Source organism: Macaca fascicularis, chromosome 4 (genome assembly GCF_037993035.2).
Source record: "Macaca fascicularis isolate 582-1 chromosome 4, T2T-MFA8v1.1".
Classification (NCBI taxonomy): Eukaryota; Metazoa; Chordata; class Mammalia; order Primates; family Cercopithecidae; genus Macaca; species Macaca fascicularis.
The window spans coordinates 124,345,626-124,373,509 of record NC_088378.1 but is presented as its reverse complement, the minus strand read 5'-3'; the positions used below and the strand labels follow the sequence as shown (position 1 = coordinate 124,373,509).

The 27,884-nt window shown below is 40.6% G+C and overlaps 1 protein-coding gene across 1 annotated transcript in view; it reads right to left on the bottom strand.

Moving 5' to 3' along the window:
- Window positions 1–1,309: 1,309 nt before the first annotated feature.
- The window catches only part of TNFRSF21 (TNF receptor superfamily member 21), a 73,652-nt gene continuing 47,077 nt past the window's right edge, over window positions 1,310–27,884 (bottom strand). The window contains exons 4-6 of the mRNA XM_005552789.5: window positions 24,217–24,482; window positions 4,846–5,074; window positions 1,310–2,731 (exon numbers count right to left, since the gene is read on the bottom strand). Coding sequence (XP_005552846.2) covers window positions 2,502–2,731; window positions 4,846–5,074; window positions 24,217–24,482 — 725 coding nt within the window. The 3' untranslated portion in view covers window positions 1,310–2,501. The remainder of the gene's footprint in view (window positions 2,732–4,845; window positions 5,075–24,216; window positions 24,483–27,884) is intronic.

Genomic DNA, 27,884 nt, shown 5'->3' with positions numbered 1-27,884 from the left:
TGATCAGAACTTTTTATTTTTTAATAATGCAGCTGGAGGTTGCATTCGTTTTAGAAAAGATATGTGTCATGTTAGTTCAATATTAAGCTTTCATTTAACCACATGTCCTATGTTCCTTCCCTATGGGTCATCAACTGATGTCACCTCATTCCAATACTTTCACAAGTACTGACTGAACTTGCATATAGGGCTTTACTTATAACCCAAATAAATTTCATCACTGTGATCTCTGCCCACTATTTCAGCCAATAAGGAATTTCTGGTCACTGGCCCTACATACACGGAACAGTCAGTCTTGGATACAGATAGTCAGAAGACATGGTTTCAAGTCTGATCTCTACAACTTTGCTATAGGTCTTAGACAAGTTATTTGGCCTTTATAAGCCGGTTTTTTAATCTATGAAATGGACACAATAATAGTACCTATCCTATAGTTGTGAAGATTCAATAAAGTAATATAAAAATTACTTTGTAAAGTATAAACCTGTGTAAATGTGAGTTATTAATGAAAGCATCGCAAGATACAAGGTACAAATAATCCACAAACTTAACCGTAATAACAATTTGTTCATTCTTTGTGCTTTCTACCCCCACGTGAAATTAGTGGCAGTTCTGAAATCCTCTGAAATGCAAACTCTTGTCTCCTCCACTACCATCTGTGACCGATTCTAGTTTGCTTTCCTTCCTTACAGAGTTTCTGTCTTTTGTCGACAAAAGAAGGGGAAAGCCGGTGTAAGAACCAGTGTCATTAAATACCAGGATAGTTCTCTAGAAACCAACCATGTGGAAGCGGATGAAACCAGAAAAACCCTTTAATGTCATTGACGTGGGTGTCCAAATGTTCAAGCAAGGCATCCACTTCCAGTTTCTCATGGGAAGAGGAACTTAAAATTGCTGAGGTTCTGGTTGTTGGAATTCTGTAGAGCCATGGTCCCCAAGAAAAGGGAGACACACAATGAATACCAATGTGAGATCTCACCCTGCCTCAAGACCATGAGAGTCCTCTGAACTTATTCAGGAACAATGAGGTATCTACCCATTTCCTATAATAAGGACAGTCTCAAAAACTGAATTCTCAGATTTAACCCAAAAGACTAGGAAATGCTTGGTAGTTTTCACTGAAGTCTCTCCCTACGAAACTCCAGGTACCTTTCCAAACACAAACCTTTGCAAATTTCCACGATTTACAGATTAGAATGCCTGAGGTTTTTAGAACACACATACTTTTGCAAAAGACTAATCAACACACAACTAGAGGAAATGTACAAAGCAAGAGATTTAACGATTAAATACACTCGGACTACTTAAGTAACAAACACCTAATGTTTATTAATAAATTAGTACACTTGAAGGCATTTTTCTGATATCGGTCCTTCACCACTACCCACGAACCCCGCCCACAAAAAGGGAGTCCACGCCACCTCTGCATTGGAATCTGGCAACTGAGCATTAGAAGGTACATTTGTAAATGGGAGCATAGTTGCAAATATATCAGACAAGGGTTCTTATAGCTGCAGCCATTTTTAATTAAAGTAATTGGTGAAGGAATCCCACCAAGACCAAGGCCTTGAGAGCAGATTGGACCTATTGACTATATGTATATAAAAAACAAGACATATGTTAAAGCAAAGCTGGGCAAACTCTCTATGGAAAGGGTGCCACTGGCACTGGATTTTGACTTTCCAAAGTGCAGCAATGTGTTCCAGAACAGCTCAATTCTTAAAAGGTGAAGTTCAAGTTCTTTGGTGGCCCAGTTGTCAAGCCACTTAAATAGCAAATCCTGATGGCTTGAGGATATCATTTCTCCAGCCCAGAGCATATTAGCATAAGAAGAGTACAAGTAATCAAGCATTCTACACAGTGTCCAGGTGAAAACCATACAATCAGCAACAGTGTGGTCAAGTTTCAGCCATGAATATGAACTATACAAGACGTATTTAAACGATAACTCAAAGTTGAATTGCATTACAGTAACTCAAATGGGGTCTTAAATTTTCTTAATCTTTAAGAAAATTTATAAAGGACAAATAATAATAAAAATAGTAATAATATTTGTTTTTAAAAAGTAGGTGTGAATGTTAAGAGACTTAAAGACTGCTTATAGGATTCACAAGATGCCATTATACTTTTAAGAAGTTAAGAGCCTCACAATCCAGTGTGTGGGAAAAGTCACACTGCATTTATGGTAAGTTAAGTAAATTTAAAGTGCACAGAACAATCTTGAAAATACGTAAGAAGGCAAAATGGAGAAAATATGGAACTTAAAAAACTTTAGTGGTGGGTATTTCACAACAGTTACACCTTGCAAAGGCTTATAAACCAACTTCCCAGAAGAGTTATTTAAAAAAAGAGAGAGAAAGAAAGAACTCAAGCGCTGGCCATATACTCTGTTAAACACACACACACACACCCCAAACAACAAAAATCAGAAACAGAAGAAAATAAAAAAAACCACCCTGCCACTAAATTCAGTAATTTCCAGAATGCAGTAACCCTATGTTCTACAGCAGGTCAGGAAGATGGCTATAAACAGAGTCCAGGAGGGTCTGGCTGGCTTCCTGGCTCTTGACTCCAATAATTTCGAATAGCCGGTCCAGTTTGTCCTCAGCCTGGGGAATCTCTTCAATCACCCGCAGCTCCTCAGGATTTAGAATATGGAGCATGTCATCAAAGATAGGCTGCAAGTCACAGGGGTCCAGGCGTACCTGCCGCAACACTGTGTCCTTCTTTTCTGCAGAGAAGAGAGGGAAGCAAAGACAGCTGTAAGGTGACTGTACTGGCAAGGCCCGGGGGAAGGAGAGGGGGTCCTGGAGAGAGATACATCTATTTCCTCCCCAGCCTATTATTATCCTTCCTCCATTACAGTGAGAGAGTGAGTGACCCTCTGGCACATTCGAAACAACACAAGAGTTTTTACTGGCATTGCACGTGTAAGATAGCAAACAAGATTTGCCTGATAGAGAGCAGCCAAGGTCTTGCTTGAATAGCTTGCTGAGGTATCGTTAATGTGACATTTGCTTAGACTTAACTAACTTCTAAATTATTTTGGAATTCAGAAGGTGAATGGTGAGATACTTAAAGAAACCAAAGAAACAAAAACACAAAACTAAAAAACTTTTACTACTTTCCCTAGCTGTAATGTGTTTACTAAACTAAGATATACATAGGCCCACGCCTTTTCCAAATGATCAAAAATTCTAAGACAAAGTAGTCTACTTATCTGACTTTCCGATTACATTGTGATACTTTAGAACTAAACTGCTGAGAGAGTAAAAGCACATAAATAAGAAAATATTATTTCTTCTCAGGTCATACCTTACATTGGGATGAGGAACTATAACTTTTATTACTATCAAAAAGCACCTTTTGTAAAATATAATATATAACATAAATATAAACTAAAATATAAATATTTTATGTAAATGTAAACGAGATTAATATAAATATATAAAGTATATAAATTATATAAAATAAAACATTTTATAAATACATAAAATATCAAATATAACCCTTTCACTAAAATATAACTGGAATTACCCAAAACTAGAAAATTTCTTTAAAAACTGTCATAGTGTATGCTAATTCCCTAACCGATACTAAAAATTAAAAGTTGCAAATTCTTTGCCAAAACTACCAATCCATAATGTTTAAAATATTGGTATTTGCAATGTAGTTTAACAAAGTGAATTTTGGGGTATTTTTAAGTCACTAAAACCTGTAGTTTTCTTTCTTTTTTTTTTTTTTTGAGACAAAGTTTTGCTCTTGTCACCCGGTCTGGAGTGCAGTGGCATGATCTCAGCTCACTGCAACCTCTGCCTCTCGGGTTCAAGTGATTCTTTTGCCTCAGCCTCCGAGTAGCTGGAACTGCAGCGGGCTAATTTTTCTTTTTTTTAGTAGAGATGGGGTTTCACCATGTTGGCCAGGCTGATCTCTAGCTTCTGGCCTCAAGCGATCCGCCAACCTCAGCTTCCCGAAGTGCTGGGATTACAGGCGTCAGCCACCGCACCCAGCTAGAACCACTTTATCAATGATGCTCAAGCTTGGACATTGTGCCTACCATCTGGATATGGTGCCAGCCAGAGCCTGGACTTATAAAGAGGCAAATGAGGCACTCGCCCCTGGTACAAAATTTAAGGTGGCACCACAAAACTCAGTAGTCAAGTTAAATTTCAACGAAATGGGTTTTTTTGGTTTAGGGGTTTTTTGTTTGTTTTTGAGACAGGATCTTGCTCTGTTACCAGGTAACAGAGTGGCACAAACTCCTGGGCTCAAGGGATCCTCCTGCCTTAGCCTCTGGAGCTGCTGGGACAACAGGTTAATTTTTAATTTTTTGTAGAGACCACGTCTTGCTTTGTTGCCTAGGTTGGTCTCGAACTCCCGGTCTCAAGTGATTGGCCCACCTCGGCCTTCCAAAGTGCTGGGATTACAGGCATGAGCTGCTGCGCACGGCCTAAAACCTGTACTTCTGACTCTTCAGGTAAGTTCAACTTTAAATCTTTGGACACAGCAAGCTTGGTAAATAATTTTCAAAAATCTTGCCAGACTACATTTTGTCAGGCCTTCCCCGAAACACTCATTTGATAGCATCATGAGGCCAAAGGGTGGCCCATAGCTCTCCACCAGGCAGTGTGAGCTGTAAAGATTTCGGAGGCGTGTCTTCGCCAGCCAATGGCAAGGTTTTTCTCCGGCCAGCGTATCTTGAAGTTTTGGACTGGTCTTCCTGGGCAGGTAATTCAGATGACTCACCTCTCAACTACAACTGGACTGTGGAAGGGGAGGGACAAATCCCAGGGGCTCTTCGGGGGGTTTAAAGTGCGTGTGTGAGGTCTGCTGAGATGCCTGTACCTTTGGTAATAAAGGAACCGTTCCTGCTTAGCGCCGAGGAGCCGCTGGATGTAGAGTCACAGCGGAGAAGGGGCTCCGACTCATCCACGAAGAAGCCCTTGTTCTTGTCCTGGGGGGAAGGCTCCACCGTCAGGAGAGCGGAATTCTCAAGTTTCGCGTTGGGGCTGGGGATGGGGCTCGGGCTAAGCGGGCTGGGGCTCATCGGGAGAGCCAGTTTGTCAGTTTCCAGCTGTAGGAGGGAACATTTTTTTTTATTATATATAGACAAAAACAAAAACAAAAAAACAGTAAAATTAAAATCCCTCCTCAGAGGCTATTTTTTTCCCATTTAATATTTTATATATTCATCCTCCCATTTCAGTTGACCATAACTTATTTATATGATTACTAGACATACACACAGACTTTTAAACCCTTCAAAACTACAGTGAGGATATGCATGAGTACTAAAAACTGGGAGGCATATGAACTAAGCTATTATCTCAGGGGATTAGAAGGGAACATGGGTGTAAGGAGAAAGATCCCCAATTTAAAATATAATTTTGTAGAGCCGAAAGGAGTCTTAGATATAATTTAGTATTATGAGCTGAATGAATTATGCCCCTCCATGTTGAAGCCCTGACCCCCAGTACCTCAGAATGTGACTACTGGGAGAGAGGGCCTTTAAAGAGGTAATTATGGTAAAATGAGGTCATTAGGGTTGGCTACACTCCAATATAACTGGTGCCTTTAATAAAAAGAAGAGATGAGGACACAAACGCACACAGAGGGAAGACACAGTGAAGACGTGGTGAGAAGTCAGCCATCTACAAGCCAAGAGAGAGACCTCAGAAGACAGCTTTCTAAGGTTCCAGAATTGTGAGAAGATCAATTTCTGTGGTTTAAGCCCTCAGTCTGCGATCCTTTGTTACCGCAGTGCTCGCTGACTCTTACACTCAGCATCACAGGGAATGAAACTGGGGCCTGGAGAAGTGAAGTGACTTTCTTAACTAAGGGCCACAGGGAAGTCACAGAACTAAAACTAGACCCCAGGTTTTCTGACTCCCATTTCAAATGCTCAAGAAAAAAACTGCTAAAATTAAGAATGAGAATAGGAGAAAATGAGAGGCGTCAGTGGCTGGGAGGAGAGAGTAATGACCGAAAGGACAGAACAGAGACTGTGAACATTGCATTCTGGAGTGGGGAGGTCAGAGAGACAATACCAAACATACAAGATGGTTTCAGATAAAGATGGTGAGCTTCACCACCACTCTGGCTGGTGGGTAGAGAATGGATTTTAGGGAGGCAAGAATCAAAGTAGGGAGAGCAGTTAGGACGCTCCTACAGTGGCTACATACAGTATGACTATGACTTGTACTGGGGGCGTGCAGTGGAGATAGTGGGGAGTGATAGGTGATGTGACCTCATTTTACCAGTGAAGTGACTGGGGCCCAAAGAGAGCACACAGCTACTGGGAGAAAGCAAGCAACTCAGGCCTGCTTGACATCTCTCTTTGGCCCTTTCATTTGAGAAAATACATCAGAACTCTGGCAGGCACTTGTGGCCTCTCCTAGTAATTGACTTTATCTTTTTATTGGCTCTTCCGACATGGATTAAAAAATCCTGGGAGCCAGCTGGCCCGATCACCCAGAGCAGGGTTCATGGAATGATGGGCACTCTCCCCAAGCTGTTAATCACCACTCAGAATCCTCAGCCCTTCACTCACACACTTCAAGTAAAATGTTTTCAAGCTCTTCGACGAAGATATTGATATTTCAGAGTATTACAAGGAATAGTTATATAAAGCACAAACCAAACACAACTGCTTCTTTTACAAATTTTAAGGCCTGAGAAATTCTTGCAACTGATTTCAGATTGTGAAAGACAACTGATGACTGACTGCACATGTCTAATGTTCCAACAGCGTTTTTCCTCTGAACCACCACCCTCGCCCTGCTGCTGCTTCCAGTGCAAGTTTCAGACTTGGGAAACATGCATACCTAGCAGTCCCTTTCTGATCTACAGACAAATGTTATGTATACGCTTGTAAAATTTTAATTCCATTGACCCTGGCACGTGCCCCTCCTCCTTGAAAATGCACATGGCCATTTATGCCAACACACTTCATTTATGTTTTGTTTTGTTTTTTGTTTGTTTTGAGACAGAGTCTCGCTCTCATCCCCAGGCTGGAGTGCAGTGGCGCGATCTCAGCTCACTGCAAGCTCTGCCTCCTGGGTTCACGCCATTCTCCTGCCTCAGCATCCCCAGTAGCTGGGACTATAGGTGACTGCCACCACGCCTGGCTAAATTTTTTGTATTTTTAGTAGAGACGGGGTTTCACTGTGTTAGCCAGGATGGTCTCAATCTCCTGACCTCCAACACACTTTTTAAATTCATTCAGTTACACAAAGAACATTTGTCTACATTCTGGTTCTCGGGGACAATACATTGGAAGACATGGTCAGTCAACATAGTACACTGTTCTTGCTTAAAAAGGAAATTCCCACCCACAAATCACATGCCAACAAACCAAAAAGTCCACCCACCTATTTCCTAAATTTATCTGAAAACTTTAAATGTTTAATTTTCCCCCCCATTTCGCCAAAAGGTCCTATAGCAAAAATTAAGCGCACGATTTCCAACATAATTGGAAAGACAGAATGCTGAACTGATGCTCTCCTGTAATTAGCAATGAATCAGGTGAATATGAAAATGCCCCTACAAATGATACTAGCATCACAACAGAGCTCACAAGCGTTGCTAAAGTCAGAGACCATTTAAAAATCATCTTTCTAGAAAATCTACTCAGTTACTAAGTATCTCTTAATTTGTGCAACAGTAGCTGGTTGCATTCTGACTTCATCTAAAGTTGTTTTCATTTTTTCTCAAAAGAAAAAATAATGTTCACAGAAATTTCTTTCCTCGCTTTACCATAATATATACAATATCCATCAAAGCTGGTTTGCAGTACTGCTACTGTACTAAGCATTGTGTTACTTCTGCTTTCTAATCAGAGCACTGAGTCATCAGAATATGTGGAATAAATTAATTGCTTGTTTTATTAATTCTGAAAGTTCATGGTTCAGTATTCTGAGTTTAGAGCCAATGAAGAACACCTACAATAAGATTTAGATATTAAAGAGAAGACAAATACTCTAAACAAGAAAGCCGTATTTCCAGAGAAGAGGATCCTCTTATAAAAACTTTGAGCATAAACTTACCAAGATACTCATAAAATAAAATAATTTATATCCTAAGGTTCTTTGAGCTTTCCAAATTCTCTATAAAGATATATTAGGCTGGGCACGGTGACTCACGCCTGTAATCCCAGCACTTTGGGAGGCCGAGATGGGTGGATCACTTGAGGTCAGGAGTTCAAGACCAGCCTGGGCAACATGGTGAAACCTTGTCTCTACTAAAAATACAAAAATGAGCCAGGTGTGGTGGCGTGCGCCTGTAATCCCAACTACTTGGGAGTCTGAGGCAGGAGAATCACTTGAACTCGGGAGGTGGAGGTTGCAGTGAGCCAAGATCGTGCCACTGCATTCCAGCCTGGGTGACAGGGGGAGACTCTGTCTCAAAAAAAAAAAAAAAAAAAAAAAAAGAAAGAAAGAAAGAAAAGAAAAAAGAAAAAAAGATATATTAACTTTTACAGCTAGAAAATCAATAAATGTTGTTTTTAAAAGCAGCCACCACCGATAAGTATATTTTCCTTCGGCTACCTTGAAAATGTTGTGACCGCAGCAGCTCTTATTTATATGGGTAGCCAAGAAACAGGGTAGCAGGAAGATTATCAATGTGGCTGAGCTCCTCTCTATACTTCTGTGAAATGTTCATGGACTTGGCATTCATACCATGCCCCAACTTATTTCAATGAGGCAGATATTAAGAAAATGTGTCCTGTAAAGGCAATGTATCTGTCACTTTTTTGAAGCTCCTTTGGAGAAACTTGAAAACTATAGTTCTTTTTGCTTACTGCCGTGACGTAATCCTAACTTGGAAGACTCACATGAGAAATGAGGTGGGGACAGTAAAAAGACCAGAATGGTAGGGGGCATGGAGTGCTCCCAAAGCAGCCCAAAAGGGAACAATTCTATTTTGTGAACTTCAAGAACGTGGCATTTCTTTTGGCCAAACAAGTCCCAAATGTCCTTCTGATTAGTTTCCATGCAAACACACTTAGTCCTTCCAGATACTTATTAGTCCAAACTGATAAGGGAAGAAAGATAAATGGTTCAACTTACTCAAGGCTGAGTCACACCTAAAGCTCTGCTGCTGAACTAACAATTTTCCTTTCCAAGCATCTCTACCACTGAGTACAAGGAACCATCCAAACGGATTAGGTAAACAGACTACTGCTGGAAATCTGGGAATCTGAACATCTCTGGGCTACTGAGTTTGGTAGCAGTGTTTATGAGAATAATGGTTTAACTTACATCTGGATTGTACCACAGTGAGCCATGACTGTCATCATTGCCCTTCCCCATTTCCAGCTGTGACCTTGCCAACCCTACATTCCCACACCAACCAGACTTCTAAAAAACTGAAGGACCCACTCTAGGTGCTCAACCAAATCAAAATTGGAAACTGAGGCTGGGTGCAGTGGCTTACACCTGTAATCCCAACACTTTGGGAGGCTGAATGGGCAGATCACTGTAGGTCAGGAGTCCAAGACCAGCCTGGCCAACATAGCGAAACCCTGTCTCTACTAAAACTACAAAAATTAGCCGAGTGTGGTGGCACATGCCTGTAATCCTAGCTACTCAGGAGGCTGAGGCAGGAGGATCACTTGAACCCGGGAGGCAGAGGTTGCAGTGAGGCAAGATCGTGCCACTGCACTCCAGCCTGGGCGACAGAGCAAGACTCCATCTCAAAAAAAAAAAAAGAAAAGAAAAGAAAAAAGAAAAAGAAATGGAAACTTTAGCTCAAAAATAATTCTCCACTTCTAATAACAAACTGAAAAATCACTTCCCTGTTGACTGGCCTTTCCTGAGATGACACACTGGTGAGGGTTGCAGTATTCCCCTAGGCCCTGGGGATGGCAGAGCCATGGATGGTAAAGGAAAATCCTTCCAAGTTTTATTCATGACAAGGGTGGTAGAGAAATGAAATAAGATTTCGAGGCAGCAAGATCTGGCAGCATTCCTGAATAGACTCTGAGAGCAGGAATGGGCGAGAACTCCAGCCTCAGCTGCCACCTGTGTGGCATGCACTTCATGTTCCCCATAGTCAGCTCCTAAAAATCAAAGTCATGACAATCCTGGAAAAAGCATTGCAAGAAAAGAGAGACGACATAACACTACTAACTGTGTGGTGCTAGGAAAACCACTTCCCTCATCAGACCTGTGGTCTCATTTCTAACCTAAACAGGTTAGACCAGGTCACTTTTGTGTTCCTTCCATTCAAATTATGTCTTAGTTATTGCTGGTTTTACTGTTGCTACTTCATTCTCCTCATGCCCTAATCCCCCACTCCAATTCTCTTTCCCCTTCCAAGTTACCCCCAACTGAACTACCTACTCAACTAAAGTTTACCACAAAGTTATTTTCAATTACTACCCAATTACTATCTCCCTGTGGTTGCACAATCTGTTTTCATAAAACTAATTAATGACTTTGATGCAACAGTAACCCCCTGAAATGAAGTACTAATTACCTGGCATGGATGCTCTTTGCCAGCCTGCTAACATGGTTCAATTGAACCCCTTGGCTCCTGACACTACCCAGTTCAATAACACCAGGCCCCCTTTCCCTAATATAACCAGATATGCCTGATAGTCCCCAGCAGAAAGCTCCTTACAGTAAAGTCGCTGTTTTGATTTACTTTTCCCTCCAGACCTCATTCAGCACTTAGAAAGAAGGAAGAGTTCTATGTTACATTTGTGAAAATCTCTATCACTTTAATAATGGTTTTTAAAAGCCCTTTGCTAAATCTAACTGAAACTTATTGCTGTTCCACATGAGATAACAAAAACAGACCCGAAGAAATAAGCCATTGCCGGTACTGTGCTAGGTGACTCAGCAGAAAGTATCTGTGATTCGTTTGCTGCTAAGGAAGTTGTATCAGCCCCATTTTATAGATGAGGAAACTGAGGCTCTAAGAGGTAATAACTTGCCCCGAGCCATAGAAACAGGATTCAAGACCAGGTCTGTCCAGTTTCAAGGTTACCCTCTTTGCTGACAAGTCACTTCCCTGTCTGGACCCCACAGCATTTAGAGAGAATTGACAAAACCTGTAATCTGATCACAAGCAATCACATGACCACAAGGCATTGCCTGAGCCCCTGTGCCAGAGTGAAGGGGGTAGAGGTGAGATCTGTAAGTACCTGGGACTCAATGGCAGATTTACACTCCAGCTGGATGATTGCCCTGAGATAAATATGAAAAATTCTGTAAGTACCAGATACCTCAACTGTAGTCAACAACTTTGTTTTCTATTGAAAATATTTCAGATCCCAACAGACCAGTGGCTGGTTTAAAAAAAAAAAAAAAAAAAAAAAAAAATTCAATTTCTACTAAAAGTTTATCTCAAAGGAATTCTAGTCACAAATAAATATAAAATTACAACTATTTAAGAATTATGATATTATCTCAAGCCCATTTCCCCTGCTTTCCCAGCTGTCCACACAATCAAAATCAAATTAGATTTCAAGACCTTCTATAGGCCTATATAGGCATATAAGATTGGGCTCTGGGAGGAAAAAAAGGCATATTTCCTTTGCCAGAAAAGTATTTCTTGATATCTGAATCTATGGGGTCTTTAGAGAAGAGGAATTCAGATAATAAGAAATGCTTTCTTATTCAAATCTATGTGGTTCCAGGATTTCAGATATAAATGAGGGTTCATATAATGAGGGTTACCAGCCTGATCACAAAACAATTTATCTGAATCTATTCAATTCCTAAGTTCCGACACTGTAGAATACTTGTATATAATGGTTTCTCCCTTAAAAAATAAAAACAAATACATCACCCTAAAAAGAAAAAGTTTCAAATGATGAGAGACAATGATTTTTAAAATTATTCTTCTGAGTGTGAATTCTTGTTCAATTCAATCCCGAGTAAGGGGTCTTCACAAGTAGAACCCAAATATACTCAAATATTTTGCAAACAAAAATCTTAAGAGGCAAATGGAAAAATGCTGATTTCTAAACGCTTGAAAGAAGGATTATCAGTTATAAGAAATTTAGGGAAAGTCTTCGAAACGGGAATATGGACTGGAAACGTATACATACATAGATAAAGCAAATATGCCAAAATGTGAATAATTATTGAATCTAGATGGTAGATTTATTATTTGTGGTAATGTGCTTCCAAATTTTCTTTGCTTTGTAAGGCTTCTCTTAAAACGTTATTTTAAAAAATTAAAGAGAAGGGCCAAGAGTTAAGTAACTTTAAGACAAAAATTCCCCAAACTTTTCCTGAGCTTCTGATCGTTGAGTTAAAACCTCTTGTTTTCTTTCCTTCTTTCTTCTTCTCCTGTGCAGCGCAGACTTTAGTGCATGAAGCAAGGAGGTGCTTCCACTGCAGAAGTAGGGAACAGCACCAACACTTAAATCTAAATTGTCCATTGCCAAGTGGACAGCGAGGGCCATCTGCTGTCTAGAGCTCCCTGGGATCACTGGATGTCATGGGATGGAAGAAGGAACAGGAGTACAACACCAAGATGTTCTGCTCAGCTTCCTTGGGAGCCCTTAAGCCAGGCCACAGAGATGCATAGGTGAGTGAACCTTAAGCTGGGAGCCAATGCAGAGCCTGCAGAACAAACTCACCCACCATCAAGGGAATCTAGGATTAACCTAGCCAAAAAAATGCCAAAACCACTGGGGAATTAGTTTTAAAAACTCCCACTCACCCTAGATCTGTTCAAGCACAAAATAATGAAAAGGTTTTGTTTCAACTGCAGCCTTACTTAAGGCATATGAAGTTAGCCTAGGTTAGCTGGTCACGGTGGGTTTCTTGCTTAAATACCCCAAACTCAAATCGAGGTAGTTGGCTATAATTGTCTGTATCTACCTTGTCTTAGAATTCTCATTCTAAGAGTTAATTTCAAAATTGAGCTCCGACATCTATAAATCCACCCCCATTTAAGTCAAAGTGTCAATAGCCAATCCTTGCCCTAAGCAAGAGAGCTGTGCCTTTCCTGTATGTACAGGAGAAAAGTCACAACGAATAGTGCTGCACAAAGCTGCCAAAGCTGGTAAGAACCAGCTGGCTCCAGAGGAAGGGAAAAGCGGGGAGGGCCCCCCTCCAACCGCCCCGCTGCCGGCGTGGGTGTCTGCAAGCTGTCCAGGCTGCTGACATCAACGGTAATGGTGCTGCAGCCCTGAGCTGACTCACTGACTAGCTTTCTCAAAAAGAGGAAGTGAGGACAGTGAATAAGTGGGTTCTCTTGATTCAGAGCTGGAGCCCACTCACGTTAGAATATGTTGCCAAGCCTTCTGAGAGCTCAGCACCATCAGAACATGAGGAGATCATGCTCTGTTGGAAATTCCTTACATTTCCCTAAACTTCTATTGGAAAATCTTTCCCACAAAAAAGCCTTTCGATAATCCTATCCATGAGAAAAAGTTTCACAAACCTTTTTAAAGCTTGCCATAAGACACTGTGGAGGATGGAAAGAAATTTCAAAGGAAACTCAAGACCTTGAAGTAAGAAGGCTTAAGTTCATCTTTATGATTCAGGCTTTTTGAACTCAACAAATCTGATTAAATTAGCATTGCATACTAAGTCCATTAATTAGATTCATGCCATTAGAATTACAATGCATATGGTCTACAAGTCTAAGTTACCTTTGACTTTAACCTCTGACTTCCAAGTCTCGGCAACTCAGTTTCCCTCCATGGTGGTAACTACTGTTACCAAGTCACAATATACTCGTCCAGAGATGGTCTATACTTATACCAACAAATAAATACATATATTCTCCACCCCCCTTATTTTTTAAAACAGTTTTTAACATCTATGTATATACTGTGTGTGTATATATATTTGCAATATGGTGGCACAATGTACATACTGTTTTTTGTTTTGTTTTGTTTTTGTGTGTCTCCCAGGCTGGAGTGCAGTGGTGCAATCTCAGCTCACTGCAGCCTCCACATCCCGTATTCAATTGATTTTCGTGCCTCAGCCTCCTGAGTAGCTGGGATTACAGGCACGCGCCACCAGGCCCAGATAATTTTTGTACTTTTAGTAGAGATGGGGTTTCACCATGTTGGCCAGGCTGTTCTCGAACTCCTGACTTCAAGTGATCCACCCACCTTGGCCTCCCAAAGTGCTGGGATTACAGGTGTGAGCCACTGTGCCCCATCCTACATATTACTCTTCACCTTGCCTTTTCTCGCTTAACCCTTCTTGAGGTTAGCACATGAAGAGCTGACTCACTTCTTCTGACAAGTGCATGCTGTTCCACTGTATGGATGTTCAATAACTTACGTAACCAGTCCTCTAGTGAAGGGCATTTGTAGATCTCCTCATTCTTTTGCTATTACACAGGACACTACAATGAATACACGTGTACTTGCATCATTCGGAATGCATGTGAACCTGTGTAAGATATCTTCCTAGATGTGGAATCATAGGTCTCTGTGCCAGCCTGAGAGGTTAAAAATCTGCATGTTTAAAAAGTCTTCAGTTTTCCTTCTCTGTGAACTGTCTTGTTCACAAGACTGCACATGGTTTTCTTAATTTGTAAAAACTCCTTATTTTTCAAGAAACTTAACCCAATGTTTCAAACAATTTCTACCTGTGATTATTTTGTCTTTTGATTTGCATATAGTGTTTTCTGGCTTGTGTATTTATTGTTTAGTTGCATTGTTCTTGTCCGGCTTCTATGTTTTATGTTATTCTCTACTGTTGTGATTATAAAAACAAAACATTTCCCCCAAGTTTTTTTTTTTCTAATACTTTTTTGGTGATAAGTTATTTTAGTTGTTGGGCATTTAATTTCAGTCTGTCCTCTGAAAGTCCAACTGTAGATCAATCAAAGTTTCCTCTGTGGCAACTGTTTATTAAAAAATCAGGAATGACATTAGTTTCTCCCAAGGAAATGGTGACAAATAAATGATGAAAACCTCGAAATTAACTGATACAAAATAAAACCTACCGCTGACCATGTGCAATTCCTCATCAGCAAGTGTACCTGTTATTGACACTTGGGTTATAACGGGATAAGGGACACTTTCACAAACACAGAACGGAGAAGCTAGGCCAAAGCTGGAAGCTATTCAACTTTATCCAAATTGGTGCTTTGGCTTTAAAAAGAAAAAATGAAAATATGCTCTCCTGCACTGGTAACTGATGGAGAAAATAAGTTTCTTTTCACAGTATTGATTCTGATTTCCTCACAATGCACTTTTTAAGAAAGACAGTAAAGGGGTGGGAAATGTCATCCACTAATAGACCCAGCCTCTTCTGAATGGTGAGATCCTCTGTCTCAGAAAAAAATTAAAGCCCACTTCAATCCCTCTGTATAGCAGCTTCACAGAATATATTCTCAAGTCTGGCTCACACATCTATCCCTCCTATAAAACTGGCAGTATCCTAAGGGATAATTCTGTTTTGTATTTTGTTTTGTTTCATTTAGTATCTCAGTGCCTGGTACAGGGCTCAATACATAATAGGTGCTCTGATAATCTATCAAATAAATTGTCTGTGTTAAATTATCTCAACCTTAAAAGCAATACTAATAAGAATGTGTGTGTGTGTGTGTGTGTGTGTGTGTGTGTGTTGGGGAGGGAGTGTACATTAATATAAAGACCCCAAGAATCTGTTTCCTAGACTTTTCTCCTTACGATCTGCATACAGCAAGCTCAACTACTACATTTTTTAAATTCTATGATGCGTATTTTTTTTCACATTTTAACATCTCTGAAATGGGGATGTCTCTCACAATTATAATTAGCAGTATTTTATTTCTTTCTCAGTAATACATAATGACAATGGTACATCTTACAATTGACATGGGATTCAATGAAATATAGTAATATATCTGTATTAGTCAGTTTTCATACTGCTATAAAGAAATACCTGAAATTGGATAATTTATAAAGAAATGAGGTTTCATAAGCTCACGGTTCTGCAGGCTGTACAGGAAGCATGATTGGGGATGCCTCAGGAAACTTATAATCATGGCAGAAGGCAAAGGGGAAGCAGGCATGTCTTACCTGGTCGGAGCAGTGGTGACAGGGGGAGGTGCCACTCGCTTTTATACAATCAGATCTCGTGAGAACTCTATTACAAGAACAGCGCCAAAGCGGGAAATCTGCCCCCATGATCCAGTCACCTCCCACCAGGCCCAACCTCCAACACTGGGAAATTACAATTCAACATGAGGTTTGGGCAGGGACACAGACGCAAACCATTTCACTATCTTAATTAGAACATACCCACCTATACTTCTCAGGACCATGAAGCTTGCTAAATAAACCAGTTATGGAGCACCCAGACAGTGTTTGGGACGAAACAGATACTTAGCAAATGCTGGTCCACTTTCAACTTAATGGGCACTTATTGAAAACAGGATGCATTTGCTGTTAAGTCAAAAAAAGGGCAATGTAGAATTCAAATCCCAACACAGAAAACAGTTGCTAAGATGTACTGAGCCCCCTACTCTATGTCAAGTGCAGGACTGGGCATTTACACTCACCTCTAGTTCTCAGCGAGATCTTTCCAAGACACTTACAAAGAAACTGAGGCTTGGAGACTTTATAGGACTTGCCCAAGGTCACATAGTGAGTGGCAAAAGCAAAATTCAAACCCCATTCAGAGGGACAAAGTCAAATTCTTGAATGTATCAGTTCCTTCTAGTAGTTCCTGGAGATTCAAAGTGCGATCTCTAGCACGTGACGTGAAATGGGATATTAAAACCTTACTTCTATGCCTTAAATATTACAGAACTGTTAAGGGTTTCTAAAAAGCTTGCTACTGAGCAAAACAAGAATATAAGTAAAACAGACGTTCTTTGCAGAGTCAAAGATTTGAGAAGCCCTTAATATGAAAAAGCAGGTGGGGCTTCCTAGGAGGAAACCAAATGTGAACGCTTCAGGAAAGAAGACCAAAATACAGTCTTGAAAAAAAACTAGTCTGATTTTTTAAAGTGACTTTCAAATGGACAAATATATATCTGCTCTAGCTTTCTATGTATTTTTTTGGCCGGTTGAGTACTCTTTCACTCTGATGCTTATAATTCCTCATGCACACTTCAATGATAATTATTTGCACATGCATCTCCATTGCCACAAGTGAGTTATTGAAAGGCACTGACCACTTCTCTTCTTTACCCAGTACCAGGCACACAGCTGGCGTCTGACAAAAGGTTGTCGACTAACTGAATGAAACCTTGGACTATGATAATAAATAGAACAGCCTGAAATGTCATTAAAAATCTAAAGGCTATTTATAAACATTGCTCCTTTATGCCACAATGACAACTTTAAACACAACCATAACTAAATGTTCCTGGTTCTAAGTGTGTCAGTCAGCAATCCCTTTATAACGTCCTCTTCTCACCACCACCCCAGAAGTTCCCTAGAGCCCGCAGTCACACCCTACGAATTAAGTAACTTGACCTTAAATAACCCTCCATGCTGTAGTAACACGGCAGAGGGCAGCTGCTAGATAATATGCAAGTTTAGCTGTTACCTTAGGTCCTCAGGTCTTAGGACAAGAATCCCTGTTTTCTAAGAGATGACAAATAGGAAAATTAATGACAAAGACTAATTTGAACAGCCAAAAAGTCAACAGTTAATGTACAGCTGGTAGTTGCTTCAACTCAGCCTCACTGTATTAAATTTCTGAAAATAGCTGGTCTCAGTCAGACCCGTAGATAAGGACAGCTGCATCCTGCAGCTGGTAAGCAAAAAATCAGTAACTGTAGTTCCCTCTGCAGCAGAGGCAGGAGTGCTGTTCTCACCAAAATAGAAGGGCCAGTACTTCTCTAGCTGTTGGGATTCTCCGAGTTGATTATACAGAGCAAAGCCATCCAGGCTCCAACACAGAGTCTACTATAGTAGAGAGAGAGAGAGTGCCTAAGTGCACAAATGCTCTGTTCCTGAGACATAGGTCTCCTATGTAGTTCTGGAAAGGACTAAAATACCCTAACAAAGAATCATTCTATTATATAGAAATCAACAACCACCACCACAAAACACTGGCGGTGGGTCCACTGGCTGTTAACTTATAGTGTAGTTTTCATCTACTGAATCTTATGGAAGGAGAGATAAGAAGTAGAGCATGGATTCTCCACTCCACTGCCTGCTTAACATCAGTCCTTTATATTTGTGAATCTCTGATCAAAGCAGACAGCTAAAGGAACAATTTATATTATTTTAAATTGTTGCGGTTGTTTTTAATATCATCATTTTTAAAGTATCTATAAAATTTCTTTTTCTGCCCCTTTCTCTCATGAAGCAATGAAGGGAGGCTGAAACTCTAACCACAGATATAATACTTCTGAACCTAGCTGCTAAGCATCACTTTAATATCTCACTCTAGTACGGCCCACAGTAATTTGATTATTAAAATTAATTTTGATAACCACTCCAAGTGTGAAGGGCAGGTCCTGTAATTCCCATTTTAAAAGGAAACATCTCAGAGTTAGAGAAATTGTTTGCCCAGGGTTTCCTATGGAGAAGAAACAGACTCCCTTCCTCCCACCCTGTCCAAGGCGCAGGGAAAGAGTGTACTGGTTAAGTCTCTCTGCACATACAAAGGCTGTAAAATAAAAGAAGGGAGCGAAAAAAAAAACAAAAACAAAAACATGGAAAAGCAAATCATAAGGAAAACCAGAAATTCACTTGCTCAATTTTGTTTCTCTTTTTCTGCCCGCTATTGAGGAAGCAGACCATTATCTGCCTTGCTAGAGAAAACATCCCAGCTAGCCTAGGAACATGTGCTCAGGCAGTAAGCAACACATACCTACAGTTAGCTGGGATTTCCAGCTCTGGGGCACTGAACCCAGATAGCAGCCTTCCTGCTCGGCCATCTGCTTTCAGCAGTCCTGGAACTGGGTGGACATCCCCACCCAACACTAAGTGACCCTCAGTATTCAGCATCTAAAAGACCCATTATGTGTATGAGTTTTCACTAGTTAGGAACATTCTTCCATCTCTTTTGCCTCCAGAGCCTGGAAATAATTGCAATATTAATAGTCAACATCTGACAAGGGCTTACAGTGGGTCCCAATCACCTCATTCTCAGAGTCACCCATAGGACAGGCTCTCATGTTGTTCCTATTTCTTCATGAAGAAACTGAGGCAGAGAGGCCAACTAATTTACTCAGGTCCCCAAAGTGACTATGTTGCCAGGACAGGGATTTAACTCGGCACACGTCTCCATACTGATGTTCTGATCAGAGCCTTACTGGCTGGTTAGATGGCGATCCAGCACATTCCTCCTCCCGACCTCTTGGATTTACTCCTTTAGATTATCTAAGTATGTGTCAATTTCTTCCTTCCATCCAAGTGTAAGCTTCCTTGATGGCACTGACTTTGTCTTACTCATCTTCGCATTGCCCAAAGTGCCTGTTATAATATTGTGCACAAAATTTGTTATGTAATATAGATTTAAAAATAAAATCACATCCTCTCCTTTACTGGTTAGCAGGGGAAACTTAAACCCAGGCATTAAACGACTAAAGGAAAATAACTGGCAAACTAGAATTTTATTTCCAGCTATCCTTCAAAAAACTAAGGTGAAATAATGCAATTTATTTATTTATTTAGAGGGCACTTTTCAGACCAAGAAAAACAGAGTTTACTGCTGGAAACCTATACAGAGAAGTATTCTTTAGGCAAAAGAAAAATTATCTTAGGTAGAAGTTGAAGCTCCAGGAGGAAGGTATTAAGAACAGAAAAGATCAATAAATCCGTGTGACTCCTGACTGTGTAAAACCATAACAACTCTGCCTTTTAGCAGTATTGAAAGTGTAACCTGAAAATTCATGAAAACAAAAGCAAAGTGTAAGAGGAGGATAAATAGGATTCAAGCCTTCTAAGGTTGTTGTAGTATCTGTAAAATTGTAAGAAGTACATTTATTACCTATATGTCATAATTTAAGTACGTGTGTTGTAATCCCTTGGGTATTCATTAAAAGTGAAGTAAAAAATGTGAAATTAACAAGCTAACAGATGAGGAAAAATGGAATAAGAAAAAAATACTTGATTATTTCAAGAGAAAGTAAGAAAAGATGGAGAGAGAGAGAGGAAACAAAGAGGACAGGACACATTGAAAACAAAGATATGGTAGATTTAAACCTAAATATTTCAGTAATTACATTTTTTAAATTACATTTAAAAAGCAATTATATAATTACATAAAAATGTAAACACACTGAAATTCTCTAATTGTCAAAAGCTATCAGACTAGATTCAAGGAAAAAATCTGAAATATATGCTTCTTACAAGAGACACTCTTTAAATAAAGACAGAGAAAAAATCAAAGTAAAAGGATGGAAAAAGAGATAACATATAAATTGGAATGCTGTATTAGGGCAGTGTTTTGTTTTTTAATAGCTTTGGCAAAATTGCAATAACTTCCAACTATCATCCCACTGCTTTGCTGCTTCTTCCAAATGCTCATGTCCCAGAAGGGAAGAATAGCTTTGATTCTGGAAGGCTGGGTTCGGTTTAGATGTTGAACTTGAAAGAAGAGGGTGCTGAAAAATACAGCTCATACCTCAGATAAAGAAAGAGTCAGACTCTGAATGGGTGTAATTTAAAAATGGCGAATAGGCCACCATGGTTAATAATGAACTGGCTGTTCTTGACAGAGGCAACTAAAAGCCACACCAGGGTTAATCCTTTGAGTGGAACATAACATAGGCACCTTCAGGCTTATGAAGAGAAAAAACATTGACCATTAAAAAAAATGGTCATTTTTACCCATTAAGAGTCCATTAACTCCTGGGGCAAAGCCCCAAATCCCCAGCAGTACCACCATGCAGAGGGAATACAAGCCCATCACAGGATGAGAATAAGAAGTCTCAATTAAGCCCCCTGCCTTCTGATTCTCTTGTTAGCCAGGACAAACTTCAGAAATAAACTATGGACAGAGAGTAACATACTGTGCAATTACCACTTGAGCATCCCTAATCCCAAAATTCAAAATCCAAAACTTTTTGAGCGCCAACATAATGCCACAAGTGGAAAATTCCACACATGAGTACTTAACACAAACTTTGCTTCATGCACACACTTTTTCTAATTTTGTATAAACTTACCTTCAGTCTATGTATATAAGGTATATGTGAAACATAAATAAATTTCATGTTTAGACTCGGGTCCCATCTCCAAGCTATCTCATTATGTATATGCAAATATTCCAAAGTCTGAAAAAATCCAAAATCTAAAACACTTCCAGTCTCAAGCATACCAGATAAAGGATACTCAACCTGTAATAAGAACTGGCAGCCAGAAATCCATGTTCATTGGCTATTAAAATTAGAGTTAGAGCTGGATCCAAAATGCTGCTAGACATTGATGTATATTATTACAACGTGAAATAAAAAACTTAATATTGCCTTCTGAGCCTCCATCATAACTCACAGGGTATAGCAGAACCAAAGAGAAAGCTGTAGAGTGCTTTGACATTACTGTTCTCAAAAAATAAATAACAAAAAATAGCTACTATTAGAATCTTTTGGTATTATAGAAGAGATAAGGGGAAGGAAAGGATTAAAGTGTACAAGAATTTGGCACTTAGGAAGAAGGTGCTTTGTTCTCTTATTTGTTGACCTAATGATTTTATTCTTTTTGACACGCACTCTCCCCTTTTTATTTTTCCATGGGCCCACCATAGGTTTGGGTTAACCAAATCCTAACCTTGCATCAGTTGTATGTTATCTTTCTTTTTTTTTTTTTGAGACGGAATCTCGCTCTGTCGCCCAGGCTGGAGTGCAGTGGTGCGACCTCGGCTCACTGCAAGCTCCGCCTCCCGGGTTCACGCCATTCTCCTGCCTCAGCTTCCCGAGTAGCTGGGACTACAGGTGCCCGCCACCGCACCCGGCTAATTTTTTGTATTTTCAGTAGAGACAGAGTTTGATCATGTTAGCCAGGATGGTCTCGATCTTCTGACCTCGTGATCCGCCCACCTCGGCCTCCCAAAGTGCTGGGATTACACGCGTGAGCTACCGCGCCTGGCCATGTTATCTTTCTTTTAGGCATCATCAAGAACATTAGGTGACTTATTCTCACGTATCTAAATCCTTCTTTGAGCCTTAGGCTTGTCTTCCAGCTCTCTCCTTAAACCCAGTCTCTAAGAATGCATGGCAATGCTTTGCCTCTAAACTCCCTATATTCAAACTGCAGCCATTTTACGTAATTGGAGGGTTAACATCTCCCTCACTTTTCCCCAAATCCAGCTACATAAAGCCTAGTTTTAGTTTTGAATAATATTTCACACCTAAATTATTTCTTAGAAAGTCATAAGACACTGGTGTATGCCTTTGAATGTTTATCACTTGGGTCTATTAATAAGTATTTTTTTCTGAAATTCCACATTTCAAAGAAGTTAAAAATATGCCAGGAGCTTTAAAAGACCACCTTCAAAGTCAGTTAGCACCTATAAATTATTATCATCCAGTTACTTGGATAAAAGATTCACCTGATAAATGGTTACATCAATTGTCAAGAAGTACTGCGCTATCAGTATAAAAAGATAAAAGAATTTGGACTTCTTAAGTACATAAAGTATACTTAAGCATAAGTATAAAGTATATAAAATGGAATCCTTTGATACACAAAATGTGATATAGAATGACAGTAAATTGATGTCATAAAAAATCTCTACCTAGCTCTTTTAGGTAACAAGTTTGGACCACCGGAATAATAACACAGACCGGCCCTTTAAATCTTTTTTTTTTTTTTTTGAGACGGAGTCTTGCTCTGTGGCCCAGGCTGGAGTGCAGTGGCCGGATCTCGGCTCACTGCAAGCTCCTGCTCCCGGGTTCACACCATTCTCCTGCCTCAGCCTCCCGAGTAGCTGGGACTACAGGCACCCGCCACCTCGCCTGGCAAGTTTTTTGTATTTTTTAGTAGAAACAGGGTTTCCCCGTGTTAGCCAGGATGGTCTCGATCTCCTGACCTCGTGATCCGCCCGTCTCGGCCTCCCAAAGTGCTGGGATTACAGGCTTGAGCCACCGCGCCCGGCCTGGCCCTTTAAATCTTAAGTGGGTTTTATCAAGTCTTAGTGGCAGCACTTTCCTTACTTTGGGAATATGTTCTGAAACCTGAATCGAAGTCTGTGGAAAATATGATTCAATATCCAAATCTGTACTTTATTCATGGCCTTTCAGGGAAGTACATACAATTAAAGAAAGGTTAAGTAAAATGAGTTACATCATGGTCCTAACTACCATTTGTAGAACACTTGCAATGAGTCAGGCATTTTATATGCTTTATTTCTCATCTTAATCTTTTTTTTTTTTTTTTTTTTTTTGAGACGGAGTCTTGCTCTGTCACCCAGGCTGGAGTGCAGTGGCCGGATCTCAGCTCACTGCAAGCTCCGCCTCCCGGGTTTACGCCATTCTCCTGCCTCAGCCTCCCGAGTAGCTGGGACTACAGGTGCCCGCCACCTCGCCCGGCTAGTTTTTTGTATTTTTTAGTAGAGACGGGGTTTCACCGTGTTAGCCGGGATCGTCTCTCGATCTCCTGACCTCGTGATCCTCCCGTCTCGGCCTCCCAAAGTGCTGGGATTACAGGCTTGAGCCACCGCGCCCGGCCCATCTTAATCTTATATAGCAGGCTTGAAAACGTGAATAACAGAGGCAAGGAAAATTGAAGTAACTTACCCTTCGTCACCTAAGCTAATATGTACCAGAGCCAGGAGTTAAATCCAGTGTTGTCTGGCTCCAAAGCCAGGGTTCATTGGCTATAAAGAAATCACACTCCTGGGTCCCTTCAGTTCCCATCTGATGTGCTCCACGAACAACCCAAGGAGGAGAATCAGTTCTGTCATCAACTGCTGCTAGCACCACCTGCATCCTCAGGATGCGAGAATGCTGCTTTCATAAGCCACTTCACAAAAACACCCTCTGGAGGAGAGGCGGGTGTAGTAAAAAGCGTATTTTCTTGGTTTTGTTCAAAGTGTGCCACGCAAAATGATATGGTAAATGGGGTAACAGAGAGCTTTTAAAAATACTGATTCATACTCTGCCCCCTGGAGATTCTGATGTGACTGGTCTGCAGGTAGGGTCTGAGCATCAGTATTTTTTTAAAAGTTTTCTAGATGATTCTAATGGACGGCCACTGAGAACCCCCATCCTAGAAGTTAGGGTGCGTGTGTGTACGCCTATCCACCGAATATGTTATTTTTCTTTGTTCCCATACAACTGATAAAATTTGAAGCATAGGGGCAATAGGTCAGTGGTAAAGACACACAACCAGGGCTCCATTACCTGGGTGGTGTCTTCCATCAGCCCACGAATCTTCTCCACAACATCGTTTCTCCGGTGCTGGCGCAGGGCGCTAATTAGCTGGGCGAGGCTGGCCTCGGGTCCCCGGATGGTCCAGTGCTGCAGAGCTGCGTAGGCCCGCTCGTGGTCGGCTGTGTACCCGTTGGAGAAAGCAGCAACTTCCCTCTCACTGGCATTGCAGAGAAACTGATAGATCTCTTTCCACTGGCTTCCCACTTGGGCTGCTACAAGCTTCAGGATGTCGATACCTACACCAGAGAAAAAATAAAAAACAAATGAGGGCTTGTAAGGAAAGCTTCTCATCTAAGGCAGCTCTGTTTTAATGAATGACTAGAAGAGGCACGCTTTCCTATCGCCCTGTGTCAAAGGAATGCATTGCCTCCCTTAAGCACTTGGCACAAGCAGCTCATCTTGACTAGCTGGTACCCTCATACAAATTTCACTTCCTGAGTGCGGAACCAGAAGAAGGAGCGATCACGGAATTATAATAAATCAGACCCAAAACGATGTTTTGAAAGCCAAACCCAAATAAGGTATTCACAGTGATTTCTCTGTTACTGTAGTAATCCACCCTTGTTGAAGGAGAGGGGTGGATAAGTTCCAAGATCCCCAGTGGATGCCTGAAGCCATGGATGGTACACAGCCCTTTACACACTATGCATGAATTTATTTTTCCTTCTTCACAATGTCGTGGATAGAAGATTCCTTCTTCTTGTAGATCTTAGCAACCTCAGCATACAATTGGCTTTTTTTTCCCTTTTATTATTATTATTATTATTATACTTTAAGTTCTTTTCTTATTAAGTAGGGAACTTTCACATTTTCACTTAAAGGAAGCACTTTATGGCCTCTGGCATATCCAAATTGTCAGCATCATTCCTCTCGAGTTTTGGGCCATTATTAAGTAAAATAAGGGTGACTTGAACACAGGCACTGTGGTACCAGTACCGAGACAGTCAATCTGATAACCTAGACGGCTACTAAGTGACTCACAGGCAGGTGAGGTCTCCATCATGGATATGCGGGACAAAGGGATGATTCCCTTCCCCAGCAGTACAGAGCAGGATGGTACAGGACCGTGAGATGTGACCACATTACTCAGAATAGTGCATAATCGAAAACTTAACTACTGTACTAAATACAACAGTAACCAAGTAAATTAGAGGCTCCCATCTAAAAAACATGGTGACTTCATGGCATTTAGAAAAAGGGAAGCTGCAAATTAAAACTGCAATGGACTTTACCCAGCACTGTCTAGGTAAAAGGTGTTCAAGTTCTGGGAATGGTGTCCTTTATATCAACTGACAGCGTGCTCAGCTGTTCCAGGCCAATGGAAGCATTCCTGAAGAACACCTAACTTGTGCTCAAAGTCATGTTCAACAAGCAATTTTCTAATTCATTATTCAGTCTTCCAACTTGACTTGCATAGTTATAATGAAGACAGCAGCCAAAAGGACAGTGTAATAACAATAGCTGTTATCTTCCAGGTATTATGTTAAGGCATTAGCTCACTGAACATCTTTATAAGGCATTAATATTTCAATTACACAGGTAAGAAAAAAAAAATACACTTAGAAAAGTTAGGCTACTGGCCCAATATCACAAAGGTAGTTGAGTTGGTTATTGAACCCAACTCACCAGGTTTGCAATTGAAATCCTGTATGTGTAACCACTATGAAATGTGACAATATTGATGGCACCTTCCAAGAGGAAGGAAATGCCTTGGCTTATAAATGACCATGATTGGTTATTCTGACAGACAGCTGTCCCCAGTGATTCAATATATTGTTATTCTGGCTCAGCAGTCACTTGAAAACCCAGTGAGTGTGCATTTGTGGTCCCCAGATCTGATGAACAGATGAAATGGTGATGATGAAACTGGTGAATTGCAAAAATCAAATCTCAAGATCCAAAAACTCAGGATAAGCACCTGGCACCAACCCTTCGTGAGGCGAGGCTCTCCCTGAGTAGCTCAGTTTGGTGTCTCTCTTTACGGTATCTTCTCTCTGCAATTACCATCGGCTTTGCCAGTATTTACATGTGGGGTGCATATATCACCCTTATAGTAAGGGTTCTGGTATTTTACTACAATGGGTGAGTAAGTCCTCTGAATCAATGTCATATCTTTGTTTTTTTTTTTTAGATGAAGTTTTGCTCTTGTCACCTAGGCTGGAGTGCAATGGCACAATCTCGGCTCATTGCAACCTAGGCCTCCTGAGTTCAAGGGATTCTCCTGCATCACCCTCCCAAGTAGCTGGGATTACAGATACCTGCCACCACACCTAGCTAGTTTTTGTATTTTTAGTAGAGATGAGGTTTCATTGTGTTGGCCAGGCTGGTCTCGAACTCCTGACCTCAGGTGATCCGCCTGCCTCGGCCTCCCAAAATGCTGGGATTACAGGTGTGAGCCACCGCACCTGGCCAATATCATGTCTTTGAATGAGGCCATGCTCACTTGCCCTGATAACATAGCTGTTCTAGTTAACAATATCTTAAAAATATTTACTAATCAATAAAAAAATAGGGTCACATTCCCAAGTGAGGCTTAGAAGAGAAAGGAAAAAAGAAGAATAAAGAGGGGCTTACTGTTCTGATTGCTCAGTCAAAGGTTTCCTAGAAAAAAAAATTTTTTTGCATCCATCAGTTGTTCAGAAAAATATTTATAAAATGAGCTGTCAATTATTGCCAATAAAAACAATAATAATTATAAAAGTGTCTGTAAAAACGAAGGACACTGTGGCTCCTCAACATGCATTCTTACTCTGCCGAGCAATCCTACTGAGGCAGATGATGTGGAAGGCTGTATACACATCCTGAACCAATCCACTGAAAATGGTTTTCAAAAATAAGTTCCTAGTAGAAGGCTGTTTTCTTGTCAACTATAAAAGTAGAATGCTGGCTGGGTAGGGTGGCTCACACCTCTAATGCAGCACTTTGGGAGGTTGAGGCAAGTGGATCACTTGAGTCCAGGAGTTCGAGACCATCATGGGCAACATGGTGAAAATCCATTTCTACAAAAAATATAAAAATTAGCCGGGTGTGGTGGCATAGGCCTACAGTCCCAGCTACTTGGGAGACTGAGGTGGGAGGATTGCTTGAGCCCCAGAGATGGAGGTTGCAGAGCCAAGATTACACAATTGCACTCCAGTCTGGGCAAAAGAGGGAGACTCTATCTAAAAAAAAAAAAAAAAAAAATGTAGATTGCCACAAAAAATAAAAAAAGGACGCCACAAATTGAGTCATTACTGTACTTCTCACAGTTTTCCCTGGCAGTGTGACGTTACTTGAACCAATTGCTTTTCAGTTTTCTGAGCAATGCTTAGTCAGATACAGAGTTTTTGATTTCAAGCAAATAGACTCCTCAGAAAACCCATATCCGATTTAAAACCCTGCAGGTAGCTTTAAGGAATAAGCCAGCTCTTTGTGGTTGATGTGGTAGACTCTTCCAAACACCAAGTCTTGTTAGTCCCTGAATCTTAATTTAGATCAATTTGACTAAGGCCCACAGTGTCTTACATGAAAACATGACCGCGTTTTCTGGTAAGTAGGACCATTGCTTAAATCCTCATAATGCCAATGACAGTGGCTTTGGGCAAACCTCTAACTGTCATGTCCATTTCCTCATGTGTACAATGGAGAAACTCACTAGG